Source organism: Lipophrys pholis, assembly GCF_963383615.2.
Source record: "Lipophrys pholis genome assembly, chromosome: 15".
Classification (NCBI taxonomy): domain Eukaryota; kingdom Metazoa; phylum Chordata; class Actinopteri; order Blenniiformes; family Blenniidae; genus Lipophrys; species Lipophrys pholis.
In genome coordinates this window covers 22,674,282-22,683,983 of record NC_137642.1, presented here as the reverse complement: position 1 = coordinate 22,683,983, position 9,702 = coordinate 22,674,282, and the positions used below count along the sequence as shown (strand labels likewise).

Here is a 9,702-nt window from a genome sequence, read left to right as displayed (position 1 = left end):
TGAAATTTAATCTAATTCACTATTTTGCATTTTACACATTACGAGAATACACAGAAGAGAAGGAAGGAGTTCAAGTTTTTTGTTCAAGAAAAAAAAACTTTCGGTAATATGCTTCAAATGTCTACATTAAAGACACAATATTAGGGGAAGCATAAAATAGATAAAATTTTGTTTTGAATATTTCAAAGTACTTTTTAAGAATTAACACATTAAGAAAACACTTTAGTCAAGTTTCTTACTCCATACCTCACCCTTGTGCAAAAAGTAAAGTAATACAATAAATGCACATGAAACAAATATCTTAAGCATTCGCTATTTGTTGTTTGTTTGTTTCAGGATTCCCATTAGTTGCAGCAAGTCCCGAGAACTATTCTTCCTTGGGTCCAGAAAGTTATACATCCATTATATGATACTCATAAATCACTGATAAAATGCATAAACGTATCCAATAAATAAAAGTTGCCAATACAGAGACACTCACAACTAAAAACCAGCGCTACAACTGAACAGAAAGAAATTAAATAAAAAAACAAAAACAAAGATAATCTGTGGCTTTGAACAAATCAAAAATAGATACATCTCATATCCTTATTCACACCTGATTTCTTCAGTTTTCTTTTGAGAATTGTTCTCCTATTTTCTAGAGTAATTTGTGCTATTATCGTGGAACAGTTTTTGCTATACAGCATGAAACAGGGAAGCGGGAAAATGCTACTTTTTGGGAAGTATTTGAATGCACCTTCCCTGAAGCACATACGGGAACTTTATACAATCCAAGTTGCCAGGTTGGTGAAAAACCTTATTAAAGACGTAACTTTGTGAAACCTTTATTCATTTGCAAATTGCATATTTAAGCATTTTCCCAAAACATTATCTGGTAAATGAAATACAATACAATACAATGCAATACAATACAATACAATTTAATAGAAATACTTAATTAATTCTAAAGAGAAATTATTTTAAATAGATGGGTTTGCAAAAACTGTACCTTTAAAAAACAGTTAATTCATGTGATATGTAAAGTTAGACAAAAATCTTCAGTAAAAAGCCTATTTTTTTAAAGAGAAGGGTTCAGAATGATGTAAAACTGAATATTCTTTGGGTAAAACAACTATACACGCATTCTGACTACGCTCGCACGTCATGCATTGTGTGAGGGGGATGTCGCCGGTGCCGCGTCGCAAGTGGCAACCCTCTGTCCGCCGCTCGCTCACGAGGTTCTTCTCAGCGGGTCGGAGCGTGGCTTGGATGGATTGGTGAAATTTATCCACATTCTCTCACTAAGTCATCCGTTTCTGAGGTTCAGTAGAACGCCACCGACATGCCGGCGTATTTTCAACGGCCAGAGAATGCTCTCAAACGAGCGAACGGTGAGCGGAATCACTTTTCTTCTCAAAAGAACTCACTACGTGTCGCGCTAACGGTTAGCCGCCGGGCTAAATCCTAACTGTCTGGAGTGGCGCGGAGGCCTTGTCATTACGAGCCGGCCTGGGCTTATAATGTGCTCCATCATGCTCAAAGTCAGTCATATTGTTTAAAAAAAAGGGGCGTTTTTAAGCTTGCATCAGTATTGTAATGGTAACTAAGCGCCTGGTAGTCACTGTCTGTTCGTTAGATCTGATAGTTGATTCTACCGTTTCGACACGGGGCAGGCCTCACTGGTGTTTCGGATTTACTGGTTTCCCTGTTAACCGGTGACTGAATTTCTTAATGTCTGCAGTGGCTGCTAGTATTAACATCAGTCAATATAAGACTCACAAATGTACGACACTTTAAACACTTTATTGTGAATGCGGTTGAACGGTGTTCGTTTAGTTTCTAACATCTGCTGTCACGAACAGCAACAGCGGACGGTAAAGGAAGTCGGTCACCAGTTATCCGGGAAACCGCTTAATCCGGAACACCGGAATGTATAACGAAAAAAAAAAGAATAATGTTATTGGCTTATTTTAGCGTTTTAACTCTTGTGATCTTTTTGCACAGAGTTTCTCGAGGTTGGCAAGAAGCAGCCAGCCTTGGATGTCTTGTACGATGTTATCAAAAGCAAGAAACATCGGACATGGCAGAAGATCCACGAGCCCATTATGCTCAAGTACCTGGAGCTCTGCGTGGATCTGCGCAAGAGCCACCTGGCCAAGGAGGGTCTGTACCAGTACAAGAACATCTGCCAGCAGGTGCGTGAGGAGAAATCTGTGGTGTTTGATCTCAGCAACATGCTGTTTACACAGGAGAAATATCTATTGTTGTGTCCAGGTCAATATCAAATCACTGGAGGATGTGGTGAGGGCTTACCTGAAGCTGGCAGAGGAGAAGACGGAGACGGCCAAAGAGGAGTCCCAGCAGATGGTCCTGGACATCGAGGATCTGGACAACATCCAGACTCCAGAGAGGTAAGGCCACGCTGTCCCTCTTAACGAAGTTAGACCTGGGCTGTTCCCAGTTCAGTTCAATTTTATTTTATTTCAATAGTGCCAAATAGGACACAGTCATTTTGAGGCACATTTACAGAGAATACCCCAACAGTTCAACCTCAATCAGCATATGTGATGGTGGAAAGGAAAAACTCCCTTTTAACCAGAAGAAACCTGCAGAATCAGACTCTGAAGTGCAGGCTTTCTGTCATTCTGGTTTGGGTTAGGGGATAGAAGGAGAGGACAGAGCGCAACATGTAAACGTACATAAATCCACTTGCTGCAGACATGATGGAGGCTCAGACCACAGACTTCCAGTTTGTTACCACAGTTTAAAATCTGTATTGTGAATACAGTTTGTTGTTGTTTCCAGTGTGCTCCTGAGTGCTGTGAGTGGAGAGGACACTCAGGACCGTACTGATCGCCTGCTGCTCACTCCCTGGGTGAAGTTCCTGTGGGAGTCGTACCGTCAGTGCCTGGACCTGCTGAGGAACAACTCTAAAGTGGAGCGCCTCTATCATGACATCGCCCAACAAGGTAGGGACACACTTTACACCAGTTTTAGTAATTTGTAACTATTTTGCTGTCATAATGGGTAAAAATGATATGTAAGCCCTATAAACTGGAGCGTATATATCTACTGTGTGACAGGGTTATTTTCATTTGAAATTTAAGGCTGTAAGGTGTCAAAGTAATATAAATGAAAATAGTTTCCTAAAGTCAACATCTATCCTCATGTTTCCCACAGCATTCAAGTTCTGCCTCCAGTACACCCGGAAAGCAGAGTTCCGTAAGCTGTGTGACAACCTGCGCATGCATCTGGGTCAGATCCAGCGCCACCACAACCAGAGCACAGCCATCAATCTGAACAACCCAGAGAGTCAGTCCATGCATCTGGAGACACGCCTGGTGCAGCTGGACAGCGCCATCAGCATGGAGCTTTGGCAGGTTTGTCAGTCTTTTACGGTACATGAGAAATTTTCTCATGTTCTGTTTGTGTTGTTGCAAAGGAAAAATACAGGTTTGTGTTGTTTTCCTCTCACCAGGAAGCCTTTAAGGCTGTAGAGGACATCCATGGGCTCTTTGCTCTTTCCAAAAAGCCTCCCAAACCCCAGCTGATGGCCAACTACTACAACAAGGTGTCTACTGTCTTCTGGAAGTCTGGAAATGCTCTTTTCCACGCCTGCACCCTCCACCGGCTCTACCACCTTTCCAGAGAGATGCGAAAGAATCTGACTCAGGATGAAATGCAGAGGTTTGTTATTTTCCAGTGCTGAGAATTTTCCTCATGGGTGTGACCAGGTGATAATCAACACCTTTGTCCCTATTCTCAGGATGTCTACCAGAGTCCTTTTGGCAACACTGTCCATTCCCATCACCCCCGAGCGTACAGATATTGCTCGGCTGCTCGATATGGACGGCATCATCGTGGAGAAACACCGCAGGCTGGCGACCCTCCTCGGCCTGCAGTCCCCACCCACCCGCCAGAGTCTCATCAATGATATGGTGCAGCTTCATTGTTATTTAGAACATGTTTCTCAAAGTGTATTTATGAAAAACTGATTGTATTTATTGAAGGAATTTAAAGAGAAACTGAAAGCTTAGCTTCTTAAATGTCTAAATAATGAATTTGTTTTTCTAATTGTGTTATAGGTGAGATTTAACTTGCTGCAGTACGTCGTACCTGAAGTCAAAGAGCTGTACAACTGGCTGGAGGTGGACTTTCATCCTCTGAAGCTGAGTGGAAGAGTGACCAAGGCAAACCATCCAGCAACATGCAGCAGATGCAAACCCAAACCCTTGATATGATGCCTACCAATCTTAATTGATGTGCTCTGCTTCTAGGTGTTGAACTGGGTGAGAGATCAAGCTGAGAAAGAGGCTGATCTGCAGCAGTATGTGCCACACTTGCAGAATAACACCATCCTGAGGCTCCTGCAGCAGGTACTTCTATTTGTCCTTTTCACAATCTTTCCTGAATCTCAGTTGAAGACAAAGTCACTCATGCACTCGGTCTCTAACATCAGGTCGCACAGATCTATCAAAGCATCGAGTTCAGTCGCCTGGCCACTCTGGTTCCATTTGTGGACGCCTTTCAGCTCGAGCGCTCCATTGTGGATGCTGCCCGACACTGTGACCTGCAAGTAAGAGAAAATTCACAATCGTTAGATCGATGATGATGGTGGATTCTTTGCACAGCTTAATGTTTTGTTTTCCACTTTAAAGGTCCGAATAGACCACACCTCTCGGACCCTAAGCTTTGGCTCAGACCTGAACTACTCGACCAAAGAGGATGCTCCCGTCGGTCCTTTCCTGCAGAACATGCCGTCAGAGCAGATCAGAAACCAGCTGACCGCCATGTCTGCCTCTCTGGCTAAAGCCATCTACATCATCAAGCCAGCTTCCATCTTGGTGAGTTCACCCTCATAATTCTCTTACAACTCTGTGTGATGTTTCATCTTATTCAAAATTGATCTGTTCATAAACGGTTTCTCCCAATTCAGCAAGAACGCGATGAACAGAACCAGCAGGCCATCGCCGCCTATCTGAAAAACGCCCGCAAGGATCACCAGCGCATCCTGGCCCGCCGGCAGACCATCGAAGAGCGAAAGGAGCGTCTGGAGAGCTTGAACATTCAGCGCGAGAAAGAGGAGCTGGAGCAGCGAGAGGCAGAGATGCAGAAAGTGCGCAAGGCGGAGGAGGAGCGTCTGCGACAGGAGGCTAAAGAGAGGGAGAAGGAGCGCATCATGCAGGAGCACGAGCAGATCAAGAAGAAGACGGTCCGTGAGCGGCTGGAGCAGATCAAGAAGACAGAACTTGGGGCCAAAGCCTTCAAGGATATTGACATCGAGGTAAAATGCAGACAAAAAAACAAAAAATCATGAGATGCTAAGCGATTGTTTTTAAAAAGGGACTAATCAGCTGTTTGTGTGCAGGACCTGGAGGAGCTGGATCCAGACTTCATCATGGCTAAACAGGTGGAGCAGCTGGAGAAGGAGAAGAAGGAACTTCAGGAGCGTCTGAAGAATCAAGAGAAAAAGGTAACCGAAGGATCAATTGGCGCTCAATTATGAGTCGTATAAAACTGGACTGGACACTCACTGTTTGATTTTGTTTGCCAAACAGATCGACTACTTTGAGAGGGCAAAGCGCCTCGAGGAGATTCCTCTCATCAAGAAAGCTTATGAGGAGCAACGTGTTAAGGACATGGAGCTGTGGGAACTCCAGGAGGAGGAGCGGGTGGGATATGAAATAAAAACAATATAATGATCAGTAGATAACTGAGCTGTAAGTAAGAGATGTGACTTACGGAGTGTGTCTGTCTTTTCCCTCTCAGATTAGTAACATGAAGGTTGAACGGGAGAAGGCTCTGGAACACAAGAAGCGCATGTCTCGGATGGTGGAGGACAAAGACGGCTTCTTGTCCAAGATTACCGCTGCCCGCAGCTTCATTTACGAGGTAGGAGCCGTCGGCCTCGCTTCTGGCTCACGATATCTCGAAATCTCGGTTTGTTTCACGCTCACTTTCTTGTCTTCAAAGGAAAAACTGAAAGCCTTTGAGGAGCGCTTGGTCGAAGAGAGGAAGAAGCGTCTCGAAGAAAGGAAGAGGCAACGCAAAGAGGACAGGCGCACCGCTTACTACCTCCAGAAAGAAGAGGAGGAACAGCGGATCCACGAGGAGCAGCTCAAGAAGGGTGATTAAGTTTTGTTCATAAAGCCTGAATACATGTGATGGATATGATCTAGAAGTGTTAGCAGAGACGACCGATCGCAGGCGCTCCTCTGAGTGTCCTGCGCTGCACCGTTATTCCCAACCTGAGCTCAGTACCGGCTGTTGTCCGATGTTGCAGAGCGTGAAGAGCGCGAGCGCGTCGAGCTGGAGCAGCGCGAGGAGGAGGAGAAGGAGTACCAGGACCGCCTGCGCAAGCTGGAGGAGCAGGAGCGGAAGCAGCGCGCACGTCAGCAGGAGATTGAGGAGCGAGAGCGACGCCGTGATGAGGAGAGGAGGGGCCCGCCTGAGGAGAAAGCTGCCAAGGTCCAGAAACGGACATCGATATTTATAGTTTATCTGATGATAACAGGCTACATTGTGATGGACAATGTTGAAGGAAAAAAAAGCTCTACATGTAGCTATGTAGAAACTTTCCACTTTTTAAGAAAATCTTTTTATTTAACTTAATTGTAATGCCTTGTTGAACAATCTGGAGGAAATCAAATCTGCATAGTGTGAAGCGATCATGGAGAAATGTCGTTTTAACCGAGATGTGCTGCTTCTACAGGAGTGGCCAGAGAAGGAGGAGGGAGGATGGAGGAAGCGCGGCGAGGGAGAGCCGGAGTCGGAGTGGCGTCGCTCTGTACCTGATAAGTGAGTTGTGCCGTCGCCTCACTCCGCCATGCCGCGGCGTCTCCATATTTTTTCTAACCTGGAGTGCTTTCCGCAGGGAAAAGAAGCAAGACGGTCAAGAAGACGACCAGGAGGAAAAAGAGACGTCCTTTAGACGGGCAGATGCTCCTCGACGGGGTGGAGATGACAGAGGACCCCGCCGGGGCTTCGATGACGACCGTACCCCCCGCAGAGGGCTGGACGAGGACCGTCCCGTCCGCAGAGGATTTGACGATGACCGTCCCGCCCGCAGAGGGTTCGACGACGACCGTCCCGCCCGCAGAGCGTTCGACGACGACCGTCCCGCCCGCAGAGCGTTCGAAGACGACCGGGGTCCCAGGAGGGGCATGGATGATGACCGCCCCAGGCGAGGCTTCGATGACCGCGGGTCAAGGCGCGGCTTCGATGACGAAAGAGGCTCTCGCAGAGGCATGGATGACCTCAGGGGTCCCCGGCGCGGGGCTGATGATGACTGGGGCCGGAGGGGAGATGATGACCGAGGTGGAAGGAGGGGCATGGACGATGATGATGACGACGACGCCAAACCGTGGAAGCCACTGGGCAGACCTGGTAAGTCTGTGGAAACATCTGAGGGGGGAGGGGACACAGCTCTTGGTCTAAAACCCAGTTTACATAATGATTTCAAGTGAAACTCAAAACTTTTATAGCGTTTTGGGTGTCAGTTTACATGACAATGGTGCTTTGTTTTTAAAGGCTCCAACTCCGTCTCCATATGGTAAATGATGCTACTGCATCATGGCCGTAGTAACTATTTTTTTTTTCACATGCTCAGCAGATGGACAGTAAAAACGATGTTTTCTTGCAGAGTGTCAAGACTCCCCGTCCATATTCTCCTGGGACTCAGTAGCTTTATAGTTGACATTCACTGTATTAACAATCCAACTTGGTCACCTGTCCACTAGAATGTCCGTGTACTCCCATTGTTAATGTTTATAGTGTATTGTTCTCTGTGCCCGTGTGGTTTCAATAAACAAACAACCAACAGCACCCACTAGAGGCCCAACGTGCGAACTACATTGTTTTCAGTGTTTTAGCTGTTGCCAGGCATCGTTCTGAAAACGTTGCCATGTAATCGTTGAACTTAACGCAAAAACTCTTTTGAAACATTGTCGTGTAAACAAGGTCAAAGGGTTGGTGTTAAACGTTGGGGTATCCATTGTGATTTAGGTGGCTGGCGTGAGCGTGAGAAAGCTCGAGAGGACAGCTGGGGGCCGCCACGTGGTGGATCCCACAACGATGGGGAGGACGGCGAAGAAGAGGACCGATCCAGTGAGCGCTTCGGGGACCGTCGGCCACCAAGGTGAGTTTGAAATATGATATTCTACATTTCACAATTGCAGAAACTTCTCAGTTCCATTGATGGCGTTTCTGTGTACCAACAGAGAGGAGGGGGTGTGGAGGAGAGGGGGCACAAATGAAACCAGCAGCTGGAGGGAATCTCGCAAGGAAGACGGCGACGATCGCCGTGAGCGTAGCGATCCCCGTGAGCGCGAGGATACCCGTGAGCGCGAGGATACCCGTGAGCGCGAGGATACCCGTGAGCGCGATGACCGCCGTGGCGAACGCCGGGACAGAGAGCGCCGTGATGATCGTGAGAGCAGAGGCCCACCCAGAGAGCAAGAAGAGGGTAAGTGGAGCAAGAACGTCGTCCAAGCTTCACAATAATACGATGAGACTTCAGGCGAGTTTAAAACTGTCAAAATACAGACAGAAATATGAAGTTGTCGTGTTCAGCCAGCAGGGGGCAGTGTTTATTTATAGTGGTTAGACACCAGAACGTTCTACCTTGGATGTATCCTGACGGTCAGATTTTCGTCACCCAGGAGGCTCGTGGCGTCGCGGGGGCGAGGAGAAGCGTGAGGAGCCCGACAGAGAGCGACCGAGGGAACGAGAGCGTGAACGTGACAGCGAAGGGGAAAAGTCGGCCTGGCGCACCGATAAGGACAACCAACGCCGCACCAAGAACGAGACGGACGACGACGGCTGGACCACCGTCCGCCGCTGAGCGCCACCTCCCGCCTCCCGGAGCGATGGTTGAAGAAAGAAAAGTAATCCAGTATCCGATCAGATTTGTTACATCATCACTCTTAACGTGTGTCGTTTCTTTGAATCTAAATATTTGTAGACAATAATGTTCACATGGTTTTATTTTGTTTTAGTTTGTTGACTCATAAAAACACTGTTAACCAGTGGACTCGTGTGCAGAACGACTCCCCTCCTACTTGGTTCGTAGTGTTTTAATGAAGTTAACCGACGACCAATAAACCTGTAAACCTTCAATTCAAACTGAAGAGTATCACCATCTGCCTCGATGAAGACTTCAGCTCAGAGTTCTGCTCTTTGCCCAACATGAGACGCTTCTGATCTCTTAAGAAACAAAACTAGTGACAGGTTTTGATGTGCATGCTCAGAGTAATGAAATGGTTTTGCTTGATAAACAATGTGTGCTTCTATCTTGCTGCAGTCTGAGTGTCAAACCAGGTTGATGTGTACAGATAAAGCCTTTAATAATAAAGATGACTGGTTGCTCACCTGCTCCACCTTTCAGTCTCCAACGGGCTTTTATTCAAACATCTCAGCCGAATGATTGCAGTACTTCTTTTGTCTTAACTTGATAGTTGATAAACTGAAATACAAAAATAACATTCAAGTAATTTAAGCTTTTTATTTCCTTGATATAAATAATTTCCCCCTGGGCTTATTAATCTTGTCTTGAAAATAAAAAAAATTATTTCTACAAAGTTTACTGGATTTAATCCTCTCCTGTGATTGTGGGGGGGGGGAACAACCCACAGCTATTGAGTCTAAAGTGTATTTTAGCTGTGATAAATGTGGCTCAGCGCCGCTCCTCTCGGTCTACACCTGTCGCATGTTCTCCCTGTG

At 46.4% G+C, this 9,702-nt stretch overlaps 1 protein-coding gene across 1 annotated transcript; it reads left to right on the top strand.

Annotated features, from left to right (window-relative positions):
* The first annotated feature begins 1,200 nt into the window (after positions 1–1,200).
* Positions 1,201–9,359, top strand: eif3s10 (eukaryotic translation initiation factor 3, subunit 10 (theta)). Its single transcript, XM_080481643.1, has 22 exons — positions 1,201–1,373; positions 1,987–2,177; positions 2,257–2,393; positions 2,788–2,951; positions 3,163–3,362; positions 3,461–3,669; positions 3,749–3,920; positions 4,068–4,172; positions 4,260–4,358; positions 4,442–4,558; positions 4,641–4,826; positions 4,919–5,266; positions 5,351–5,455; positions 5,541–5,654; positions 5,752–5,874; positions 5,956–6,109; positions 6,266–6,450; positions 6,695–6,780; positions 6,857–7,368; positions 7,987–8,119; positions 8,202–8,446; positions 8,643–9,359. Exons 1-22 carry the CDS (start codon positions 1,325–1,327, stop codon positions 8,822–8,824), a joined length of 3,816 nt encoding a protein of 1,271 aa, XP_080337769.1. The 5' UTR covers positions 1,201–1,324; the 3' UTR covers positions 8,825–9,359.
* The last annotated feature ends 343 nt before the right edge of the window (positions 9,360–9,702 follow it).

Excerpts from the sequence above, each read along its gene's own strand:
- eif3s10 (XM_080481643.1), top strand. The coding sequence starts at position 1,325 with ATGCCGGCGTATTTTCAACGGCCAGAGAATGCTCTCAAACGAGCGAAC. Across the intron at positions 4,559-4,640 it reads CCCGACACTGTGACCTGCAA|GTCCGAATAGACCACACCTC; the intron begins GTAAGAGAAAAT and ends TCCACTTTAAAG. Across the intron at positions 6,110-6,265 it reads CGAGGAGCAGCTCAAGAAGG|AGCGTGAAGAGCGCGAGCGC; the intron begins GTGATTAAGTTT and ends CCGATGTTGCAG.